Source organism: Aquila chrysaetos, chromosome 3 (genome assembly GCF_900496995.4).
Source record: "Aquila chrysaetos chrysaetos chromosome 3, bAquChr1.4, whole genome shotgun sequence".
NCBI lineage: Eukaryota > Metazoa > Chordata > Aves > Accipitriformes > Accipitridae > Aquila > Aquila chrysaetos.
Window position 1 is genome coordinate 78134737 of NC_044006.1, and position 25266 is coordinate 78160002.

General features: G+C 45.3%; 1 protein-coding gene across 7 annotated transcripts in view; it reads right to left on the reverse strand.

Moving 5' to 3' along the window:
• Nucleotides 1-25266, reverse strand: part of LOC115338950 (SREBF chaperone) — a 68557-nt gene that overhangs the window by 6638 nt on the left and 36653 nt on the right. For all 7 annotated transcript variants that reach the window (XM_030008084.2, XM_041122371.1, XM_030008083.2 and 4 more), the window contains 15 exons: nt 21942-22162; nt 20234-20339; nt 19088-19260; nt 18261-18387; nt 13492-13604; nt 12506-12600; nt 7858-7956; nt 7207-7425; nt 5780-6213; nt 4886-5080; nt 3938-4139; nt 2971-3086; nt 2254-2824; nt 993-1078; nt 393-475 (listed from right to left, as the gene is read on the reverse strand). In XM_030008084.2, coding sequence (XP_029863944.1) covers nt 393-475; nt 993-1078; nt 2254-2824; nt 2971-3086; nt 3938-4139; nt 4886-5080; nt 5780-6213; nt 7207-7425; nt 7858-7956; nt 12506-12600; nt 13492-13604; nt 18261-18387; nt 19088-19260; nt 20234-20339; nt 21942-22162 — 2840 coding nt within the window. The remainder of the gene's footprint in view (nt 1-392; nt 476-992; nt 1079-2253; nt 2825-2970; nt 3087-3937; nt 4140-4885; nt 5081-5779; nt 6214-7206; nt 7426-7857; nt 7957-12505; nt 12601-13491; nt 13605-18260; nt 18388-19087; nt 19261-20233; nt 20340-21941; nt 22163-25266) is intronic.

A 25266-nucleotide genomic window follows, 5' to 3' on the forward strand; every position in this document is an offset into this window, starting at 1 on the left:
CCGAGGCCCCGAGCCGTATCATGATTGTGTGGGGCTATATGGTGTGCAAATGAGTGAGAACAGACCTTGCTGAAGGAGAAAATAAGTGAGAAGTGGGAAAGAGGTACAGGGCAGAGCTGACCCTGGAATGCATGTCTCAGCCTCCAGACCTATGCACTGGAGAAAACCAGCACTCGAGATGCTCTCCCTGCATAGGGAACTCCCAAAGTATTCCTCGCCTCTCCTCAGCAGCTAATTCAGCATCCTGCAGCACAGGGTGTTTTGGAACAGAGCATTACTACGACAGCTTATGAAGTGGGTGTGAGGAACAGTCAGCTGCAAGAAGGCAAGGGAAGAGGAAAAGGCTCAGAGGAGCTCAGAGCAGTGCACAGCATGCTTGGACGCTTGCTTACCTCGGAACTGCAGGTGGTTCAAGGACGTGTGTGTCTCTAGCGAAAAGAAATCTAGAGAGCCATTCAACCGGGCAGCGACAATCCTGAGGGAGAAACGCAGGCACATGAGGAGAGGCCCTTCCCCACTCTCACAGGGTGAGGAGCCCTGAGACCAGACACCTTCCGAGGCAGAGCACAAACCACACAGGCTCCCCTGTGAGGAGGCACTCCTGATTGTAAGGAAGAGGGCTCGAAAATTGTATTAAGCTCAGACCACAGAATAAACTGGCAGGTGGCAGTGCCTCTTGAGTAACAGCACACAAACCAGTGACCCAAAGGCCCCACCTCCCAGCCCTGAATTATTCTGGATATTCAGCTACTAGAAAGACTTGAGTATCTGTATGAAGAGAAAGCAGCTGCCAGAACAGACCTGGACCCAGGAAAGCTCGCTCCACCATGCCCAGCTTGAGAGGTGGACGCATGGGAAGGAAGAGACTTCCCCACTGAGCCTCTGCCATCTCGAGCTGTTTGACCTCCACGGCAGGAGGGTCAGGGCTGGGGTCCTGGCTTACACCACATGTTCTCCTCCCCTTCCAGATCACCAAGCACAAACACCATTACCTGTTGTTCAGGAAGACAAGTGCTGTGATGCCAGATTGACCTTCATCATTACTGCTACGGAGGGTCCCCTCGATCGCATCCCAAACCTAGAAGAAGGGGTTACTGCTGTGATCCCGACGAGAAGACCATTGTACATCGAGGAGTTGGTGATCCATGTAACAGCTAACCTGTGCTGTGCCACATATATCCCCTGGCCCCCTTAGCTGTCTGATCTTAACAAAGGAGCCCGAAGGCAGCTCCCACTTGGCACTAGTGATTACAATCATCAATATCCTTCTATCTATCTTGAAGTGAAGCAGCAAGTTTTCAAGTGAACATCGTCTTGTTTGACAGCAGAAATGATAAATAGAATTCTTTTCTTTGAAGAAAATCTCGTAAGAGCTCTAAGGACCGCAGCACTGGCCGACCTCTCCACGGACATGATCCGCACGGCGTGCCCTGCTCAAACGGGAGGTCTGACCACCACTGCACAACGTGGGGCTCCCTGCAATGGGAGGGACCCAAGATCACACTATCCTTTTTCCTCCTAGCGTTAACTGCCAATAAATGTTATTTTAATTAATACTTCAAAACCTGCATGCCTTTCTTATTAGGGTCACAATGAACACTAGCCCCGGTGCACCACACACACACACCCTGTGACAGCACAGGCTCCTGCTGCATGCTCCCCATTCCCAGCTCTGCAGCACCCCTCTTTGCTCCCGGTCAGCCCCACATCTGCCCTGTTCCGAGCTGGAAGTGTACTGGATTTTGAAGCAATATTGTGATGTGGACTGGAGACAAGATTCAGCAGCAAAACTCAGTCAGTCTCTCAAGGTAGCTGCTCAGGAGAAGGTATCTGAGCTCAAAAGCACACTTAAAGGACAAAGAAAAAAAATGGAGTGGCCTGCCTGTGTCTTTGTTGGGAAGAATGAGAGCCACTCACATGCAGCACAGGTCAAAAATCATTCAAAATGTTATTTCAGGATGTATCTGTTTAAAAAAAACCCTGCATTTACTTTGAAGGGAAAATTCTAACTTAATTTCCAAAAATGAAATTAAACTAATTCTAAAAGTTTCTCATTGGAGGAGATTTAAATTTCCAATTAAAATTTGCTTCAAAACCTGTATCACTCCTGTAGAATTCCTATTCATTTTACCTTATTTCATGACTGACCAGCAACATTACTTAATGACATGGCAATCTTTAAGCTTCTTCAGTCTTAAAGAGCTGCTGGCAGCTCACCCAGTGCCCAGGCTGGCACTGAGCCTCGCTCCTCACCTCCAGCTTCCCATTACTCCGGCCAGCCACAATCAGGTTCCCTTGCAGGTCCAGGCTCCAGACAGAGCTCTCCAAGTCTCCTCCCCAGGAAGGAAGCGGTGACGATTTGTCAAATCCTGTAAAGGACTCATCCCCCAGGCTCCTTCTGCGGCTGCTGCAGCCTCCCTCCTCGGTCCCGCAGCGCAGGGAGCGGGGACTGCTGCTCCCCACACAGAAGCCAGCCTGTCCATGTGGGGCTGAGAGGCCAGTGAAGTTCATACAGTTGGAGGTGCCGTGCTCTTCGTACACTTTACCAACCAGGCTGCTAAAGTCATACCCGGTCTCCTTCTGGCGACTGCCCACAGCACGGAGCCGCGTCTCTGACTCAGCCACCTTCACCTGCTCAGAGAAGTTCGTGTCAATGAGAGACGTGAGGTCTGGCTGGTCGCAGAAAAGCGGAGGCTGCGGGGGGCTGAGCATCCTTTTGAGCTGGTGACTGTTCTCAAAAGAGTCGTCCAGACCATTCTTGCCATCTGGACTATGATCCCAGCTTTCCTGGTAATCAAAGATGCCACTGCTGTCTCTTCGCAACCTAAAACACAGTAATAAAAGGTCAGTCCTCCCACCTCTACTGTCAGAGAGGGCTGGTTTCTCACAGAGGGGTTTGCACCAGCTGCTGAGCAGCGACTGTGGAGGGACCTGCCCACAGCTGAATGACTTCATACAGACCCCACATACCTTGGTTTGGGAATAACGGTGAGGCAGTCGCCGGTCTGAGCATCCCACACACGGATCTGGCCCACCAGGCAGCAGCTGACAAGCAGCATCCCATCACTAGCCAGGCATTCGATGTCCTGGGAAGGAAGAACAAGCACAGCTGAGCATGTAGCACCACCAAGGTCTCTGGACTCTGACAATCTCGCGTGTGGCTGAGGAACTATAGAGATGATAAATTTTATGTCAAAACTGCGTGGCTGGCTTAGCAACCTAGAGATACTCTGAGAACATGAGTACATCTTTGCCCAGAGCCCTAGATGTGCACTAGACTGCTGCAAATCAGATGGACTCAGTCTGTCTTCCTTTTCCCTGACAAAGTACGGCCCAAAGAGATGGCAGGATCAGGAACAGAGGTGCAGCTTCTCTGGAAGATATGGCACAGCATTTCAAACTCCGTCTGACTGGATGCCCGAGTGCTTTGTTTCATCTCAGAATGGGAAGAAACAACTTTCCCCTCAAGAAAAAATGAGTGAACAGAGCAGCAGCGCACTTCTGTAGAAACCCACGGATGCTTTTAGCACTGGAAACAATATTTAACAGCCCAAACCTATGCACGAAGTTTTGGGAAGCAGGAAAAAAGCATCCAGTAGGCATTACATATCAGGAATCTAGAGCTACCCCAGCAAAGAAGGCTGGATCAGCCCAGCCAATAAAAGCCAACAGTTGGTTACACAGAGAAGGAAATAACCGCAACTGCAAAAAGCTCAGAGCAAGTCTCAGGAAGAAATGGAAAAGTCCTACAGGAAACTTCAGGCTACAATGTCTTACATATCTACAAGATATAGCATTCGCCCCGGCTGTTAGCCTCCATGGCTGCATTATGCTAAGGCTGCACAGCTGGTATTTAAATAAACCAAAGAAAACGGAAGATGTGTGGCGCAAGTCAGTAAAATGCCTTTCTTGTAAGGACTGCACCTGTCTGACCTACCATGAGGTGACCCCTGAGAACCAAGGGGACGATCTCTGTCTCAGGTGGGGAGTAGCCGTAATCATCACAGGGCAGGTCCCCCCTCTTCCTCCTGCTGTGCGAGAGCCCATTCTGCCCATAGTTCTTGGGGCAGAACACCCGGTACAGGCAGAAGAGCAGGAGGACCAGGATAATGCCCGAGGCCAGACCCAGAGCAGCCACCCTGGTGGGAAAGACAAACAGACACAAAGACAAAAAGAAGGTGAGATAAAAGATCCAACTACTAGTCCATGGATAGAATTTGAAAAATACTGTGAAAGTATTACACACGTTGCTGGTCTAGACTTTTCAGCTGAGAAAAATTTCCAACAAGCTATAGTGATTTCTGGAAAATGTAAGGATTTTCTTTAATGGGAAATGTCAATTTCAACAAGATTTTCAGACTTTTCAATAAGAAAAGTACACACCGATTAAGACAGTAAGAAAAACACCAGATGGGGATTGGGATAAAATAAAGTGCATTCAACACAGCCAAAGGAGAACTGCAGATTCAGACAGCAAGCTGTGTGCCCGTCCTCTCAATAGGAAAGGAAGGTCCCTGCATGTGTGAGAGTTTGATCTAACACCCAATAAAGCATTATTGAATCACAACATTTATTCCCAAAGACGAACTCCTATCCCTGTTACCCAGTGATAAACCCCGTAATGCATCATGTGCGCTAACAACCTGGGATGCACACACCCCCTCCTGCCAGAGAACTCAGCTGCTGAGAAAAACAGTGCCAGGAAAGATAATTTAATGCTGCGCTAGCTGAGCTAGAGTGTCCTGAGCATTACAGGATTTTGCACTGAAGCTTTACAAATATTTTTTGGTCTCCCACCAGGAGAAGAGCCAAACAGCCAAAGAGCCACCCGTGTCTCCAAGGGAGTTAAGGCATGGTCAGAAGGCTGTATCAAGGACTCTTTTACTTGTAAAGAGTGACATCCTGGTGCACTTGCAGCTTGGATGAGGCTTGGTCAGGCTGAGCTTCAGTATCCAGCTTCCCACTGCTTGAAGATAAGAAGGGGTGGTAGCGGTTAGCCTCCTGGGGATGCCGCACTTCTAAGGCCTCTTGTGGGTTCAGGTACAGCGTGACAGGGATTGCTGGAAGGATGCTGATGTATCTGAAGGAATGGAAAAATGAGAATAGCTTAGGAACAACAAACAAAAAGACAGGAAAATCCTAATAGCTCATCTTCCCACTAGGAGCCAAGGTAGGTCTCAGTACATACTTTCAGTCCAGTAGTTTTAGGTATTCTCAACTAAAGACCTCCTTTGAAATATTTTTCTCTAAAGATATTTCCCAGGTCTTAACCCTCAACTCTGTGGGAGAGGTTAAGAGCCAACAGTGGAAAGAACTACTGATGAGTTCAAATGGATCACACAGATTTAAGTAAGGATATAATGATCTGGTCCAGTTCCCTGTATGCTGCAGGCCAGAAAATCTCACCAAGAAGTTTCTTCAGCTCAGATGTCTCTCTATTCCTCACATGGGCCATCCCCATCACTTACAGATGATCATATATTGTTTTACAAAATTCTAAACATCACCTCCAGGGTGAAGGAAGGCAAGCAGCAAGTAACCCAACCCACAAGCACAGAGAGAAACACAACCCTTATTCTCAAACAGCCCTGGAGAGTTTGGCACCTCTGCAGCGCACAGGAGCGCCTGTTTAGTAGTCTCCTCCTGAAGACACATTTGGAGTAAGCCACGTGGAACACAAATTATCTAACTCAGAAGGACAAAGAACAGAAGAAAGAAAAATGCTGAGGTCAATCCTCCAATTCAAAGTGCCTGCGGCACTTGATGCCAGCCCACTTGCCTTTTGGCCAGAGTGATATTGTAGTAGCTGAAGAGGGATGGCCAGTGTCTGAAGGAAAGCTTCCTCCAAATCTCCTCATCCTCTGCTCCCCAGGTAACCTCCGCTTCAGTTCCTAGCTCCGTCTGTCCATTCCCTTTGCCCTCTGGTCCTTGGGCCCAAGTGTGCTGGTTTGTCTCCAGCCTGCTCAGGGACTCCAGCCCTGACTTCTGCTCACGTGGCTGCGTCTGGTTTTCTGACAGCTGGATAGGGTCCGACGGGAAGACTGAGAGATCAATCTTAGGGTCGCCAGCAGGTAGGACCCCTCCAGGAACAGGCATAGGAGGCAGACCTGCTTCACCCAAAGGACTTTGTTCGGTGACCTGTGACGTGAGGTAGGTGCGGAGACCAGCAGGATCCGTGTAAACCAGGATTCCAATCCAGATCACCGTCCCGGCCTACACACGATGAGCAAAGAGACAAGTCCATTTAGTACATGGCTTTCACACTCTGCCTCCAACACCCCGTCAGCTGTCTGAGCTGATCAACAACATCCCAGCCAAGGATATGCCCTGCACTCAGTTACGGTCTTACTCCTGACAGACACTTATCCTCCAGGAGGAGTGTGAGAGGTCACACAGCAAGCACAAAAACTGAACACTACTTTTTCACGAGCCATCCAACTCAGCCTGATGGTAAGAACCCCACTTCTCCCACACAAATGCACAGCAGGGAAGAGACTCCTTGCTGGCAGCTGGGACCAGCACATCTGCTACCCTCAAACAGGGCTGGAAAAGCTCAATTCAGGGTTCTGGTACATGAACTCTGCAAGACCTTCTGCAGCAGCCACAGTTCACAGACTGATGTATTAATTTAACTTAAACTGTCATCAGTGTTAGCTGACAGTAACAGACTGGGCTGTGGTTTGTAGAGCCGAGGAGGGCACACATTCCCCGCTTCCATTATAGACATCCAAAATAGAGATGGGGGGTACAAGCAGGAGCAGTAACTGGTGTAACCACTGCAGTTACACCTGCAAAAGGAAAAGCCTTAGTCTTTCATGTAGCAAGATAGTTCCAGGTCTTTAGTCCACATTATCTGCAGGAACAAAACATGGTTTCTGCTCTGCAAAAATCTTCTCTCTCCACTCATACAGTCCTTGAAAACCTGCTTATATAAAAGCAGATTTTTGTCTCAAAGCAAATACCAGAAAATTATCCACTACCACCCAAACATCATGCAAACAGCAGAGCCTTGGAGTTAATGCATGCAGAGCGATGTTCTTAGGGACGTACTTCTTGAACTGCATTTACCATGGGGCAGCGTAAGTCTTGCAGGGGAACAAGGATGCATGAAAATGTTGGGCTTTTTTTTGTGCCCTGGAAGCCTTTTTGGGTTTGATTAGTGTCCAGCAGCAAGGGGGACCAGATAACAAACACCACATGGCATACCATGATGAGTCTCTGGGCCAGCCGGGTCCTGGCAAAGAAGTAAATCACCCGCAGCCTCTTTGGCAGGCGCAGATTCCTGAAAGACGATGGCTGCAGGGTGATGGTGTGGGGGGTGGCAGGTCGCATAGCTGGCTGGCGTTCGTAGCGCTGAGAGCGGCTGACAGGTTTCGCTGGGGGCATGCAGGCTTCTGCCGGCAACCGTTTGTTCAGATCAGCGAGCTGCCGAGAGAAAAGCAAATGTGAGAGCGCCATGGTGATGAGGTCCCTCGAGAGAAATGTGTGCAGAAACAGCTATCTTTGATACATGCCCACGTCTGAGTTCCCACCTTCACCCTCAAGTCAATCTGTCCCAGCTTTTCTCCAGCACACACTCTCTTCTTCGCCCAGCCATGGTCATGTGTTTGTGACCGTGGCTCCTTCCAGCCCATTTACCCAAAATCTACATGTTTATATACCTGAGGGTGTCTTGCTTCCTCAAGCGTCCTGTCCCCAAGCCCCGCGTATGTGTAACCAAGCACTGCCCCAGAACTTTTACAGCTCCATCTTTTCTGCTTAGAGAGTGAAATCACAGGGTGTGCTTCCTTTAATCCTTCCACAATTGCAGAGAAGGAAAGCCCAAGGCAAAACTCCGTGTTCTTGGCCCTTCCTTACCTCCATACGGCGAATGTCAATGGACAGCACGGTAGTGAAGAAAAACATCTGCAGAAAGAAGTCAGACACCAGGCCGACCACAGCAAAGAGGCAGAACTCCTGCAGACAGGACACACTGATTAGCTATGGTAGCTGCGGAGACAATGGTAAATATTTTGACTTCAGAAAAAAGGAAATTCAGCAAACTTTTCCCCAGGGCGCAGGCCTTAGTCTGTTTTACTGACAAATCCTATTACCGATATTTTGTAATAGTTGAGAGTTTAGTGCTAGAAAAGTCCATGTGAGAACTCAAGAGCATATTTATTCAGATTCGCATTCTTTGTTCTTCTCAGCCATAAAACATCAAAGCACCATAGGAAAAACCGGCAGAGGATGTTGTCCCAGTTCACAAAGCCGTGGCAGGGCGGCACCCAGAGCTCTCAGCCTCCTGCCCATGTGTTCAAATCACAAACGGCCTCCAACGGTGACAGTTTCCTGCACTTTACCAATAAACCTCAGCTCAGATTTAAAATTCCTCCAGGAACACAGGTTGCTCAGGAACTGGATCAATCACTCTCCAACCAAAGACAGACCACTGAAGTCACTGTACATCTGTGTACTTGTTTGTAGCCACTCTCCAGGGTCCCAGATAAACCATTTCTGCTTAAATTACACTTGCGGCTAATGTATGTTTGATGGGCAAATTTCATTCCTACGCCCCTGGAAGAGAAGTCCCATACCCAGTCTCAGAGGTCTCTAAACAACAAATATATGGGGAACTGCGTTTGCAAAAGCCAGTGTTTCCTAAACTTCCTGTAATGCTCCACTTTCTCCAGCAGGTGCCATTGCAGAAATAAGGATTAAAAGATTCTGCCCAGCAGCAGAAATGCAGTCAACTCCCAGATCATCCCTATAAAACAAATGCACGCTCTTACCCTAATCCCCATTAGTGCTAAGTGCCAACCCCTCTCCCCCACTACATTCAAAACTCCACAGGAACACAGAATTAAAATATTTTTTGAGAGGCATCTTGTTTCCCTTGGAGGTACCAATTTCTGTCAGGACCTGTCAGGACCCAAAAAGGATCAAGTAAATGTGGAGAGATCAAGAAAGCTGAAAGTGAGCAGGAGTAAAAACCTTAGGCTAAACAACACATTAGAGATTCTGGCCCTCACTTGCAGAACAGAGCTGGCAAACACCCACTGCTATTCACTGCCTGCCTGCTGGTGTGGTGCCATGCTCACCACCTGCAGACCAAGCCAGGACACCTCCACCTAAGGAGAAGGAAGGGCATAGACATTAATTTCTTTTGTCCCGCTCCTTCCTACGCCTGCCCCAGCTTCTTGCATAAGGCTGGAGGCCAGTATCAGAACAGTGAAATGAAAAGAGATAGCGTGAAAGGCTATCCAAAATCTCCAAACAAACCTTGAAGCCTCCCCATCCTGTCCAAACTGTTCTCAAAACATAAGCCATCAACTGGTTGTTATTTAAAAATCAGTGTGATATGAAACAAGATAACCCACCAGGTCAGCTGCCCTTCCCCAAACCTCCCAGCAACAGCAGCACAAGGAAGCAGGTTCTGATCAGGTTTTTCTCTTTAGCCCCTTCCCCAACATCTGACAGGAGCTTTTGGGAGCAGAGGGATGAAAACACAACATAGGTTCCTCTCTCAAGGAGAAAACCAGAAGGAAAGCAACGTCCATCTGGATTTCACCCAGACCTCGGCAAACATAGGCTCCACAAACAGCAAGCTCTGCATAGAGATATACTAATTCTGTTAATACTTCCACTCAGGATTAGAGACATCTGAAGCTTCTAGCCCTGGAAATCTAAAATCTTCTTATACTTGGATACTGCACACCCTATGGCAAAACTCAATGTGATTTCAGTGGGTGCAGGATTCAGCTATTGGTGTGTGAACTTCAGTACAAGGTAGTGGATAAAAGATGGAAAGCACAGGACGAGTGCACAGCACGCAGCCCTGCAGCATCTTGGGACCATCAACAGTGACACTGTGCCAGGAAAAGAGGGGTCTCTACCCACCTGCAATGCAAGGCAAGAGGATTTCACTGCTGCTCACAATTACGAGGGATTTAAAGTGGATGCACAATTCTCATCTGAAGCCAAACTCTATTTGAGGACAAGGAGAGCCACGGAAAACACAGAAAATTCCCTTCTGCTAAATGAGTTGCGCTGCCAAGGAGTAACTGAGAAAAATGACAAGACCCATTACAGTCCTTGGGGCAGATGAGAGCCTTCAGCAAAGAAATGCCTCCCTCTTCTGTTATTCCCTATACCAGATAGCACCCCAGCACTGCACTGCTCCCTCTGACAGCCTAGAGCAAAGGTCCCTGCCAGATTTACGCAGCCTGGCTCTCTTTCTGCCAGATTCCTTGGACTCTGCAACGTGAGTACAGGACATTATCTGTACAGTGTCCTTCACTCTCAGGGATGAAGATAAGGGGCATACACCAGATTCCAGCAGAGCAGCCGTCAGTCTTTAACAGACAGCATCCCTGCGAGATTCTTCCTCTGGAGAAAGCAAGCATTCAAGGAAAGACAGGATCACATGGAGGGCAGAGAGTGGATGTCATCACATATGTCAAAACACTGTAATAAACAGGAGTACTCTAACAGAGATAACATGGGGGTGGGGGCTTGGCATTACTTTTCCCCATGGCTCTACTGACACTGTTATATGGCTCTGCCCCATCCCTTTTATCACACTCCTTTATCTCCTGTAATCAGTGCACCCTGCAAGCTCCTCTACAGCAGAGTGCAACAAGAAAGTGAACTGTCCCGGCGGTATCCACACGACAGGGCTGCTGGCACTACGCTCGCTTCACAGATGCTGTCAGGCTTCACTTTCTGAGGTCCAGCAGTGCAGCAATGAAACAGAGGCCAAAAGGTGCTAATATACCGTATGAATGAGCCCAATTTAGACCTAAAGGATGGGTCATGCCAGCGTTTGAGCTGAGCAATCTCTGCAATCAGCTTCAAATAAAAAAAATTAGGCCACAATAGGTGGCTGGCTGTAGCCTGGGGAATTCTACTGTAGCTCCTCTCTTGCTCAGGAACTGTGAAGTTCAGCCTGCAATGCTCCAGTCCAACCTGAATGTTTAATCTTCTTAGATTATAATACGCTTTAATCTGCAGTCTCTACTGGTGAGTCCTCGATGATAAAGCAAGGATATACACTACCCACCCCTCTTCGTGCAGGTGACACGTGGCCAGCGAGCAGCTAGCGAGGGCCCAGAGTAGCCTCCAACTATGTTGATGCTGCCGTGCTCCTGCCTTCGCTTGCAGACTGCACCTGCTAAAAATTTCCAGAGACAACAGGCTGACACCTCCCTGAAGTCTGGCTGCAGAGGTGCTAAGGACTGGTGATGAGGATTTCTCTAGGCAGTACTTCTGTTCATGTAGTTCACCAGGAACGAGTCCTGCTTGGTCAAGGGTCAGAAATCAAATGGTGTCAGCTTCCTGATACAACTCAGCAAGCACAGTCCTGAAAAAGGGACTTTGCAGCACAAAAAGTAACGCACTGCGAGGCAGAAGACCTTGATGCTATTTTCAGTGCAACACAGACCCAATGACGTGACCCCTGACAGAGCATTCTACCTTGAGGTTTCAGTTTACCCACCCGTAACACAGAGATAGTGATATCTGTGGTTGTAAAAACTTACAGATTTGTCAGTCTGGTGAAAGAGCCCCAGACAGACTGTCCACCCTAATTCTCAAAGCAGATATTCTGCAGTAGGGTTTTGTTTTTCCCTTCCATCCACTTAGAAGGTGGATTAGCCAGCTCAGAAAAAGGCTTTAAAGTTGGAATAAAGGCATCCCCACAGCAAAGGCACTGGGCAGTGTTAAGTTCTGTGACAGGAAGCTCACTTCCGTAAACACAAGGAGCATGGACAGACGGTTGGGAGGGAAATGAGCCCCTGCTCCAGCTCCTCCCAGGGCTGTCACAGCAAAGCGATCAGTCCCATGGTCCGGGGGTGACAGCCATCACGATGAGTGAATGAGAGAGGCTCTCCAAACCCATGGGTCCTGTAGGAGCCCGTGTGTCTGCGGTGCCAGCGACTGAAACGAGCAGGGTCTAAGCACCAGCAACTGGAACGGGGACCACGGGGCATAGGAGTCCATGTGTCTGGGTCACCAGCAACTGGAGCACATCAGAATTTGCGTGTCAGTGTGTCATCACTAGTGACTACAGAGCCAGACAGCTGGTGAGCAGGGTGAGTGGCTTGGGAGCAAGATATGTGTGTGTCCCTGAGTGAGAGTTGGAGGAGCTGGTTACCAGACGGACCAGTGACTCCAGGCCAACTGCCTGAGGGACTGTGGGGCTGGGAGGTGACTGAGAGACTCACTTGCACGTGTGTGTGTGTAAGGCAACTGGGGACAGCAAGGATCTAGGGCCAACTACTGGATGAACTGAATGTGTAAGCCCAGCTACTGGAAGGATCCCGACTGGGGAGACTGGGGATCCAGGGGCAGCTGTTGGACAGAAGGCCAGCTCCTGGAGGGATCCACTTTGTATAGATGTATATGTTTCCCACTAACAGACTCTTAATCCAGTCAGCTAAAGAGGGGAGGGGAATATTGCACACTGCATTCCTGCAGTGCTTACAAGCTTCTGTCCTTCAAACTCAAACTGATCAGCCATACTCACCTGGATGGCTGGGACAAGGGTGAAATATCCGATCAAGATGATCCCAAGCTCTGTCGCCATATTCTTCATAATTGACCAGCTTTCATTGCTCAAGCCTGGAGAAAGAATGTGCAAAGACAGGTAAAAGGAGACTGTTCACTAGTGGACAGACATGAGCACAGCAAATTTCCCTTCTTTAAAATTAGGCATCTGTAGACAACAGGCAAAAAAAGTTACTTTCACACTAAAATTCATCTGACCTATTTTGAATATCTAAGTCTAAGAATTGGACTGTAGAGGCCCAATGTCTTTATTAGCAGGATTATCATTAACTACAAAGGGAGCTCAGGATGACTCTCTCAGCTCATAAAACTGTCCTGATTTCAGCAGATGGAGGGTATTGCATAGGGCAATACTGAGATTCAGAAATGTAAAGGACCACTGAGTCCTGTTTTCGATCTAGGATACAAACCACTTGTATTTTTAAAACTAGGTAGATTTTTCTAGGCACCACTCTAGAATCTCTCTTCCCTGATGTTTAGAAACATCTTTTCAGTTTGCAAACTCCATTTATCCATTGTTTGAGCACACTCAAATCCTTATGCAGGTACAGAGTGTATCTATAATAGAGAAGATAATTTTGTCACAGACTCAGCAGAACCTCATATGACCTGTGGACTGCACTTATGATATTCATGACATGAGAGAACAAGGTGCTAAATATCTATACCTGGAGATACAGCTCTCCCTTACTAACACTTTTTTAAACTTGTTTAGCCAATGCTTCAGTCAACAATCTTAAAGAGCAGTGCCCACAATTACAGGCTTATATTAGTTCTTGGAATTAACAAGAACAGTACAAAAAGACTAACAGAATACAATTCACATTCAACAAACACAGTCCTTGTTTCCTTCATAGACCAGAATTAAGATCATTCCCCATCTCCCAGTCCTTGGGTTACCCTAATTTTCTCTCTCTTAACAGTTTTCCAGAGCAGGCTGCATACCTTGGGCAATGCGTAGCTTCACTTCCAGGTCAACGGGTGTAGAGACAACTGACTTGGTGAGAACCAACACGTTCTCTAGGCCAATCACTACAACCAAGTATGGAAATATTTCTCTAGAGGAAACAGAACCAGAACTGAGAATGAGATCCTTGGTGAAAAAGAAGGGAAGAACGCAAGTTAAGCAGCAAACACACATCCTAGAGTCAAGGCAAGGAAACACTATCCAGTGCTCTTAGCCAAATCCCTTCTCACACAATATGAGTCTGTGATGAGGTGAAGGTTCTGTATTTCATCTGCTTTGGAGAGATATTAACATTTTTGCAAAGCTGTGTGATTTTCTGGAAAATGGCCGTTGTAGACCACCACTAAATTAGTCTTAATGCTTCCCAGGGTTGGGACAATGCCCCTCAAAGAGTCTCTCCAGTATCTAGTACGGAGAGGTGCAAATCAAAAAGATGGACTTCTAACACCACTGCAACAGACTCAGTAATAATTAGTCAGCAAGAGAGCATTACAAGAGGGTAGGGAGCATGTCCAACCACCAGCAGTGAAAATCCTGATAAACCACAGCTCAGCATTACATTAAACAAAACTTAAAAAAAAAAAATTCTCAAGTCAAGAGCATGGGCAGTGCCTGGTTCAGATACCCAGTGGGCAAAAGCTTTCACACCTTGCAACTGCTGTAAGCAACCCAGTCTCGGGCAGTGAAGGAGACACCTGAAGGGACTTCTCTTGGTGGGAGGAGATAAATTAACATGCATGGAGCTCTGTTCCCCAGTATGCCAGGTAGCTCAGAAGCCACAATACTGAGAACAATGTGAAATGTACATATGCTTTGTACATAAATAAACTAAATCCTGCCAGGGATAGTGTCTACCCAAGAGTCAAGAAAACACGCTGAAATGGATTTCCCCTTCAGAATATATGCACGCAGAAAAGTAAGACTACCCAAGGTCACTACCATGAATTCATTCAACTCTTTTTCTCACCCCTAAATTTTTTTCTCTCTTTTGAACTACTTGCAGTCCGGATCAGAGAGAAAAAGCTGTTCCGTGCCAGAACGTGGTAGATAGTAAATCCCTCCACTTCCCTCCAGCTATACTTAAGCAAAAATACTAAAGCTTTCATTGTGGAGGGTAATGGATTTGGGCTGTGCTAGTACATATGGATCCGAAAGGAGAATGTGCGTGCATGCATGTATGCTCAACCTTTGGCATATCACTAACAGCCAAGGCAGGTAAACAACAGGGTTTCAGAAGAACACCTCCTGCTTTCTGTCATTACCTGCCATAACCCCCAAGGACCACCTTCCCAAATGCTCTTTTCGATTGCCTACGGCCATCTGACATGGGCTTCAACAACGTTTGCAGACATATAGCTGTCAGCAGCCTGTACCTTACAAGCTCAGCTGGGGAAAAACATCTGTCTGGAACCACTGCTAACTCAGCTACTTCATTCTAATTGATTCCTTGAACAAACAGCAAGCTGAAACAGCAAGAGCTCCACTGAAAGCCAGATTACAAAAAAAACCCCAAAACCAAAAAACTAACTGCACACACCCTTCTCCAGGTAACCTAACCAAATTTTAGCTCTAACGATTGTGCAACACATTGGTCCCTTCACCTCCTGTCCAAAAGCTGTGCAGGCAGTGAATTTCCATAGCGAGTGAAAAAACCACAAATACATATAAGCCTCTCATGGGCAACTTCCTGTTAATGTCAAAGAATCTAAAATCTAGCAAGTACAACTCAGTCCTGCCTTTATTTAAGCATTTTCAGTTCATAACCTGTGTCACTCCTCCAAGCAGTACTTTAGGACAGGAGACAGATGTGAGAAAAGCTCTTTGTAAGCCTTAGGGATGGATATCTCTAAATAAAGACAATGCAACAAACATGAGGAAGAGCTCTGCTGCCCAGCACAGCACAGCACCATCCTGCAGAGCATGTTATTTGCTAGGGTACACTCTTGCAGAGTCCTGTCCTTATGCACAGTCCTGCAAGATAGGCAGGGGGTCCAGCACCTTTTCCAGATAAGCTGCAGTAAGCCTGCAGAAGGCATTACAAATAGGGAACACTCATAATTCTCTCAGCAACTATGTCCTACTTAAACTGTAGCTTCTACTGCAGAAGATAATTAACTAATAGTCCCAGGTTATGAGTTTCAGTAGTCCTTGAAGAGTCAGCAGTTTCATGTTAAATGACCAGCAGTTCAAAAGCAATGAGATACTAGCTTTTCTTGAAGAGTAATGCGACTCTGCAGGACAAACACAAGCTGTTCACACCCTGCAACTCCAAAACCTCAGTTCATTTGTCCCCACTCAGAGTGAGGAAGATGGCAAGAGATCCTCGTTATATTTTCTGCCATACAGTGCCAAGCACTGAGAAAGAGCTTACAAGAGGAAGAGGAAGAGCAAGGGGAGATGCTGTATCATGTCCATCTACTGAAACACTTACACTTCACTTATCACTTTGATGCCAGAAGGTGCTGCATTATAGCATGATCAAGCATCCCAGAGAGTCCACAGAAACAGCACTGTTAACTCATAAAGAAAACAGATCTTCTCTGACTCCATATATACTTGTGAACAGACACAACCTCTGGTTTATCCAAAATATTTGGAAGATTTAAGAACATATCACATCAGCCTCTCATCTAAAATGAAAATGTTCACATTCGAGCTAGTCAGTTTAGGACTTTTTTTTATAGGGAACAAGGAGTAGTTCATCATTTCAGATTGGGATTCCTCTAACCTAGCTGAGATGCCAACTGGTGGGTTGGTGGCTTGTGCTCTGGACTCATGTAGAGACTCCCCCAGTCCACCAGCATACAGGAATCCCACTTCCAGTGAACTCCAGGCACTCTCCTCAACTTCACTGTCTATTCTTTCTTAAATCCTGCATAGATCATGTCACCTATTTCCACTTAGCTTTCTTTTCTGGCAAATAAACAATTGCCTACCTCACCTACAATCATTTTACTTCATTATAAAAGCTGATTGATAATGATTAATGTCCAGTTTATATAACATATCTGTAGCAAGCAAGAACTGATCTCTAAGCAACAAACTTTATTTTAATACCTTACAAAAACCAGTGAGGGAAAAAGGCTTATCATAAATACAGGTACCATTAAAAACAAACACACCCACATCTGGAAGGCTATGCTGTAAACAAAACAGATAAAAAAAGGCTGAAAGTCAGATCAAAGTTTAACCAGATTCTGCACCCTAAGCTGGCCAAATCCTAGCACATTGCCACTGGTATGTGACGCACCAAGAACACTCTGTCCCCAGTGGGGAATCAGGTAACTAGAGGGAAAGTGCTCTGGCAGACGCTGGGGAATCAGGAAAAAGTCACTCACCAAAATTAAAAAAAAACCTCAGCGTCATCAGACCCCATCACCACAGACTCCAAGGGTCTTCCATCTAATTAGACATAATTTATACAGTATTGCAAGAATTAAGTTTCAACCCCAAAGGAAACTGTCCATGCAATCATTTTAAGGCAAAGAAATTTTGCTGGAAAACTATTTTTAGAAATAAGGACTGAATTAACCCTTTCCATCCTTTAGGAGGAATAACTAGATGAGTTTAGCCCTTCTGTGTGACAACAGTACGGGTGATAGTATACAAAGGCCTTGGTCATTGCAATAACCAAAACTGTTCCCTTGGATTCCTCCCATGTATCTGCATTCAAATATTGCCTTTTTTCTTGCATTAAAATTACAAACTCCCAGTGGATCCTATCTGTTTTATTTGTACAGGTCACAGAATAACGTGGTCTCGATCAATAATTAAGGTTCCAAGGCATCGCAGCAGTAAAACCAGAAACAACAAATATTTCATTTTCTGAAGTCAATTACTCATAGCTCTTATAGCCTTCCAGGAGAAGAATTCCTCCAGTTAGGTCTGGCTCCTGGGAAACTATCACCAGCACTGAGGAGTCTCCCTCACGGGTCAGACTCTTTATTGTTCCTGTGGCATACAGCTGCGAAGAGGAGATGGGAAGAAGAATGACAGATACTTCCTTAACTACTCAGGAAAGGTATCTGAAAATTGAAAGAAAGATTCTGAACTGAACTTTAATTAATGAGAAATGAACAGTGTGTAGAACTCAGGTAGGTGAGGTGCCAGTTAGAGCTTTCTCAGGGGTTTTCAGCTTGACACAAATATAACGCATGGTAGTAACCACATCAAAAGTCCCAAACGCCAACTCTAGCGTGCACAGGAACCCCAGTTAAAAGAAGAGCTGACAACTATCAGTGATGGGTGCAAAGTCACCCGGGTAGCCTCCCAGGCACAAATACCACGGGTCAGTTCTGCCAGCTTCAAGGATTTTTTAAAGTAAAATGTAATGAACCTCCGCCAGCCGGAGAAAAGGTAACAAGCCCTTCTGGCTGCTACAACAAGTCACTGCAGGAGCAAGGTATGTGAGAGCCTACCTAGCTGCCAGGAAATCAAGTTATGAATAAGATGTTGTCCCAACAATTTGTTCTGCTTTAGGCAGAAAGAGCCAACTGCTAAGCAATAAGGCATCTCCAGGAAGACTGGGACCCAGTCAGGTCTATTTGCTGGCCAGCAGAGAAACACATAGCCCTTCAGCCCAGGAGAGCATCTGATAATAATTTTGCAGAGCAGTGTGTAAAATAATATCACATAAGCTTATTTGAAAAATACTAGATCTTAAAGATTAAGCATTTAACAGCTGTTTTCAAATTATTTCGCCTCCATCTACCCTTCTTTAGGAAGAGGTTTGATGCTGGAAACATACCCTCCATTAAGAGTAGGTGTCAAACCAAACAGCGTGCACAGCCCAACGGACATGAGCAGAGAGCTGAGAACCGTCACGACTGCTGCCAGTGCCAGACCCCATTTCGACTTCACCATGTCAATCTTCCCTGAAAAACAGAATGCAAAGTCTCGGTTACCAAGCAAAAGAAAATGACAATAAAAAAATCAAGAAGGGATCCTCATCCTGACTTATTTCAGCAGGTAGCTTAATACCCTGCAACCCAGAAGTAATGGTAGTTCAGTCTCAATGTCTGAAATGCAGCTCCCAGACACTCCCAGTACGTAAGAGGTACTGTAACAAGGTTCGGACGGAGGATAATGTATGGTTTGCAGCAAAAACTAGTTCCAGTACAGCACTGTTGAGGCATGAAAAAAGGAACTTACTTAAATGTGGCTAGTAAGGTCTAAAACCACCCGGTCAGAACATGTACTTGATCTGTCTGACAACAAATTAGTCCCTCTAAATTGGAAAAAATGCCATTACTATGGCATTTAAAGCTGCTGAAGACAGAAAACACCTCAGAAGATATCACAAGGAATAACACCACACTGGCTAAAAGGGACAAATTAGGAGAAATCAGATAAACAGGACTACTAATTCTCTACACGACAGTTCAGGGTAAAATTTCAGTACCACCTTTCCTGCTGGAAGAGGAGGGAACTGCAGGGCTATGGACAGGGGTCTCTCTTATCTGTAGCCAGGGAAAGGGACCGCACTGCTGATCCCTTACTTATATTCTGCTAGCAGGTGTACAGGTGGCTTATTAGCTTGCTCTCCCCTCACGGCTCTCCACCCCACAAACCTACGTGTGGAGAAGTAGATGTAAGCGAAGAGTATAATGTAGGTGGTGACAAGGGGTATCAGCTCAGCAATGCCAATCTCTTCCTTGAAGTGGACGTGAACGATGTTCTCCTCTCGCAGCGTGCAGTTAGGGCTGGGATGCAGCAGCTTGAGGCGAGAGCGGAGGCTGCTGAGGAACCTGAGGTGAAAAGCAAGCAGGAGGATGTCACCTCTACTGTACCCAACAACCAGCACACAATTCCAAGGAGGAGCTCGGTGGGTATAGAACAAGTAGGAAGAAGCTCCATAGATTCACACAGACTTACAAAGCACGGTTCTCTCTAGGCCTGACTCCTAAGTCCGTTCCTCTGTGGCCCAAACTATATTTGTCACATCTGTACTGTGGCAATCTCACTGGCTTTGATTTCTATGAAGATTCAAAGACAGCTGTGAAGACTCAGCAAAACTATTTAAAGCAAGGGCTCATCATCCAAAATCTTGGCCCTGGGGAACAGAATATGCTGCAGTCTCAAACATCCCCTGAATTTACATAAGTACAGCTGATGAAAGGTGCTACATGACAGTCCTTGAGGCTGACAGGTTCTTGCATGGGCAGCAACAGAGCAAGTTTCAACTACGGTGCTGCCAATTCTGTCCTAGGCATCCCTTGGGGAATTCTGTGCAGTACTGAGCAGAGCATTTAGTCCTCAGATCCACTTAATCCAAGCCAGCTTTGCCAACACTGCCAAAGGGGTTTCACAGTTGGTACCAACTGAATTAGTGCTTACTGGAAAGCAAACCACTCTATGTACAAGGAACTGGGTCAAAACAGACCTATTGGGCCTTGGCTGCAACAATGACAGCTCTGTGTGCAGATGAAGCCATTGTCAGAGGAACTCCCACTGGCAGCTTTGAGTATTATATATACTTTTTTTAAAAAGAAACCGAGAACTGATAGTATTTTATTTCCTGAAAACACAGTAAGTTTTCTCCCAAAAACAGCACCCTGTTTTTCTATAGCATGTTCAGAAGATCCTAAAATACTCTAAAACACGAGAAAATAGAGATTAAAGAAAACTGTAACAACAATCACAGTAGAGAAAACAGCAAACTTGCCAAGAATTGAACAAGGGATCCCTAATATTGAAACAGCACAGCTAAAAGCTCCTTACCTGGAATCATATCGCTGGAGACCCAGTGTGACAGTGTATGATACCACTCGCTTCCTATTATAGAGGTTCACCCCGCTGTACTTCCCAGGGAGTCCAAACAACAGATCTGCAAAAACACAGTATAAATGAAGCATTAGGGTAACAACAAAATAAATGGGATACAAGAGGTGTTCATAGTGAGGAATGCTGAATGAGAACTACTGTTCTTACAGGAAGCACTTTCTCAGTGCTCTGGTGAGACTTTATCAATGTGGATAAATACCTGATGCAGGGGAGTAAAGAAGATGGAGCACCTCTTCTCAGTGATGCCCAGTGACAGGACAAGAGGCAATGGGCAGAAATTAAAACATGGGAGATTCCCTTTAAACACCTTTCTTCCTGTGGGGAAGCTGTCTGTCCTCATCTTCTTCTTCCTGACCGGGCAGTCTATAGCAGACAAGGTCTGCCCTCTAATTCTAACCCATAAGGTCTCAACTAGCTCATCACCCATTCCCAAGCAAAGCTCCCAGTGTTCCCACCGCTCACTCACACAAAGGACAACTCCTCACCCCCCAGCCCGTCCTTCCTGAAGAGCCTGTGTCCACCCACAGCAGCGCTCCAGTACAGCGAGCTACCCCACGCTATCTCTGTGAGCTGGATGAGGTTGTAGCCCTCCAACTGCACACACCTCTAATTCCTCCTGTTTGCTCCCCACGCTCTGTGTGTTAGTGTACAGGCACATCAAGTGTGCACCCAATTTGTCCTTCAACAGAGGAGACAGGCATTATCTTTAAGGATGCAGGCAAAGAAAACCTTGGACACTTGTTTTTGTGCATGTCAGTGTGTGATCTGAACCAGAGGTTCTAGGAAGACTTTGCACTGCAAAGGACTATTTACGTCTCTTCTGTTAATCCTGCATGCTAAAATGCAGACTTAAAAAAAAATATGCATGATGATGAACACTGCCACCGTTCTCAGGAATTGCCAGGATATTGTGGACTTCTGTCTCATTTGCGAATGAGCTCTCAAAGAGAGGCTCCACGTGCTCCAAACCACAGTGTGCATACGCGCTGGATGCTCAAAAAATAACCTTTAAAACAAACTTATTTTAGGGTTACAAAACCCCTTTTCAGACATGTCATATTATAGGCTTCCTGACATCTACAAAGTCCCTTTAAAACCAAAGGAACAGCATTTCCTCTGGCCTTATGAAACCACTAAACAGTATGACCCCAGACATGGTCAGAGGGTTGGTTTTTTTAATTAAGAGATAAAAATACTTTTATGATATCCAGTGTCAACTCAGGCTATACGCAAGCAACTATCAGTGAACACACAAGAGGGAGCAGGATGAATGTACATTTATCTGTGACAATGAGGCAGCCTTTGAGTAAGACAGACAATAGCATGAGGGAAAAAGATAGGCTAGAGCATATGTACAGTAAGAGGAACAAAAAGACTTGGACAAGTGACCTGCTATTTTTACACCTACAGAAAAGAGTCTGACTGAGTGGAATTATTCACTTTCCACAAATACAGAACTGAGTTCAAATACAGATATAAAATGAGAGATGACATATATTTGGTAGCTTTGTTTCAGATGCTGTGAGTAACAAAATGCCACCCAATTTGGTAATATTGGCAATCTAGATGTTGGAATACCAAGGACAAAACAGCAATGCAAGCTGTAGGCATTTTTCACAGCTTCTTTGGCACTTCAGCATCTTACCTTTGAGAGTAGCTGATGTTTGTAATGTCTTTGGTTCATGCTGGTGGATGGTTTTGATGATATCTGGGTCAGCATTAAATCGCTCTCGGTCATTCTGCCAGAAGTTCCCTGGAGACAGTAACAGACAGCCATGTTCGGGGAGCAGATTCCGCAGCTTCTTGAGGCCAGGCAGAAGATCCGTTACCTGAAGGCAAACTTCCTCCAAGCTTTTGACACCAGAACTGAAATGCAAACAAAAGTTAGGCACTGCTGTTGCATGTTGCAACTCTCACAAACAAAGGCAAAGCTGCCGAGATGAATACCCCAAGGACCTGCATCACCATGTTACTGCTCTTGTTCTTCATAATTAGGGATCAAGAGCCTCGGGCCATAGACCGGGATCTCACTGTAACTGGTGTGCAGACTCCAGAACCCCATTATCATTTCTCTGCATACTGTCTGGCCACACAGCTTTCACTTTTCACCCATCCTAGGTGCCACAATTTTCAGTTCCACATTTAAGATACCTCCAGTCTACAGGGAAACTGTCTCCCTGGAATTCTTCTTCAAAGACCTTAAACTTGTCTGCATACTTCTTTCCACATATGCAATGGGACATTTTACAGAAATCTTTATTAGCCTTCCTGAGGTGGATTATTTAAGGTGTACAGAGTGCTCTAAAATGTACAAAGGATTCAGTATCCGCAACTGTGCAAAATGTTTTCAGAATTCCTCTGCATTGTATGGAAAAGAAAATGCCTTACAGGTTCAGGAATTAATAGAGGTGTAACTGGTACAAAATGGAACTTGTGTTTGTTTCTGAACCTCATTTTAACAAAACTACATAATCCTTATCAACTAGTAACTCAAGCAAGAACCAACTTGGGCTTACAATAGGATCTGACTGTGAAGGTTTAGTGAGAAAACCTGTCAGCATACTATTTGGCTAGAGAAGGAACAGCTGCTGATCCAAAAGAGAACACTTCCCTCAGCATGCTACGGGCAACTGGTGGTATTTGCACAGGAAGGGTAAATTTAACAAAGGCTAAGTTAAGATACAAGAGACCAGTCTTCCCTGGCTCCAGCCTCACAGATTACAGAGAATGTAGCTTCAGAAGACAAATCAGTTAGGGTCCTATTGTAAAATGTCTTCTCTAGAGGAGTTTTCTTCTGTAATGACTACAAAGAGCAAACACAGAAACCAACCAATGATGACTGCAGTTATGTCTTTGTGAAAACTCCCTCCACAATCTATATCCTGTCACTGTGTGGTAAGATAACCAGAAAAGTCACAGCTATCAAAAGAAAGTATTAGAAAATATGCTCGAAAATACTGTGTTTATAGGAACAAAAGCTTTCTGAAAGATAATTTGAAGGAACTGATGCAGTGATGCCTCCGATGATAGCTCCAGGAACAGTATTGTTTTGTATTTCAGCTTCAGCTAACTCTGAAACATAACAGTGATAACAGTTTATACTGCAGATAAGCCTATGTACATTCTTATCTGTGAAGCAAAAGGACACAGCTAATGTCCCTACCAGTATGCTGTGGAGGCAGAGTGATACCAAAAAACATGCACTGGAGCAAACCACAAATTTCAGGTCACTTCTGACTTTTTACAAATGATGAGTTTCAGCAAGCTTACAGCTGATGAAAATATAATCACCTTGTGTTTCCTATCCAGTTGTCAATAATCTTCAGCTCCTTCTGTACTTCAGTATAAAAGAATACCTTTTTTTGTATTAAGAAAATCAGCTGCACTTAACTTTGATACTAACAAAAGCAACTGACAACAAGGAACTTCATAATGACTTTTGAGGTAACTTCAGAATTTATCTCAAAGTTAGATGTTTCCTGAAATATCTGAGTCCGTCACCAAAATGGGAGCCCTTATTCCAAGGTTTAGGTCTAAGTGCTTAAGTCTTTTTCTTCTGGTGACTTTCTAAGTTTAATTTTGCTTCCATTCTGCATCACTGTTCATCAAGGGCAACACCAAGGTGAGATAATGAGAAGACAACACACGTCCTGGGAGCAAGTTGCTTCTAACTTGTAATTGGCAAGTATATACAAATTACTATCTAAAGTTACACATATGATAAAGGAGGAGATGAATTAAAAACATAGAAAGAATGTCAGTGCCAAGGCTTTGTGAGCTGGTGGGAAAGAGCTCCATATTTAACAGCATAAATGGCATTTCTAAAAAATTACCACAGAGAGAGCACGCAGCTAGCTTGCAAGGAATGGTTTAAAAAAAAGGACAAATCATCTGGTAGAGTAGTAAAGTGGACACTCTCAAAAATGAAGCAATGAAGGATGCTGTCAAGGAAGTATGAACAAGCAGTAAATCTTCCCTACCCGTGTGAGTTAGAGGACAAAGAATGAAGAAGGCTCCTGGCTGAAAAGCTAGGAGATGATCAAAGACTCTAATCTCACCATTTTTCACCACACTTGGCTTGTTCTCAGCATCATTATTCTCACTAAACATAGACAGACAAGTAGGGAAGCATTTCTGTCCTTAGAAAGTAAACCCAGCCAAGGCCAAGAACTGGACCACAGTTAAAAACTTAGAACCCGAAGGAAAACTTATTTAAAAAAGAACAGAGGCAAGTTAATGTATATAAAATGCCTTCTTAGTTTACAACGAGAGAATATGCCAAACTAATCTGAGTGGTTTTTTCTTTAAAATGCCTCACTTCTCAGATGGGGAAAGCACAGCAGATCTCACCTACTTGGGCCCCAATAAAGCTTTTGGTGCAACACCACACAGAAAATGATTTAGTTCACAGGAAGGACACAAAAATCAGCACAAAAGTTGTGATGCAGTAAAGAATGAGGTTAACAGGAAAATGGTTATGGAGCTGCTGAAAGGGGGACCACCAATATTGAGGAAAACAAAGTGGAATTTCTCACAGACAGCTCAGAGATTCAGGATTATTATATACTTTTATTAATAGCCTTGGAATAAGATATAGGGACATCTGCCAATGACACAAAATGAAGAAATACTGTTAATACAGAACAGGAACAGAATATCTGAAATGGATGATGTGAGGCTTGGAATAAATTTAACTCCCTTTCTATTAACAGTACAAAGGGCAAGACCATGCACTTGAGGACAAAAAAGAGTTTCTGCTGTAAGGTGGGAGCTCATCAGCTGGAACTGATAGAGAGGGACATGGAGACATTAACCAATCACTTCATAATGTGTAAAATTGATGTGACTGGCCATGAAAAAGGGACCTGCAACCTCACTATATTTCAGCAAAGGCATTTCCATGGAAAATAACACACAAATGAGACTTCTCTGAGAATACTGTGTACAGTTCTAATCTCCCACGTTCAGGA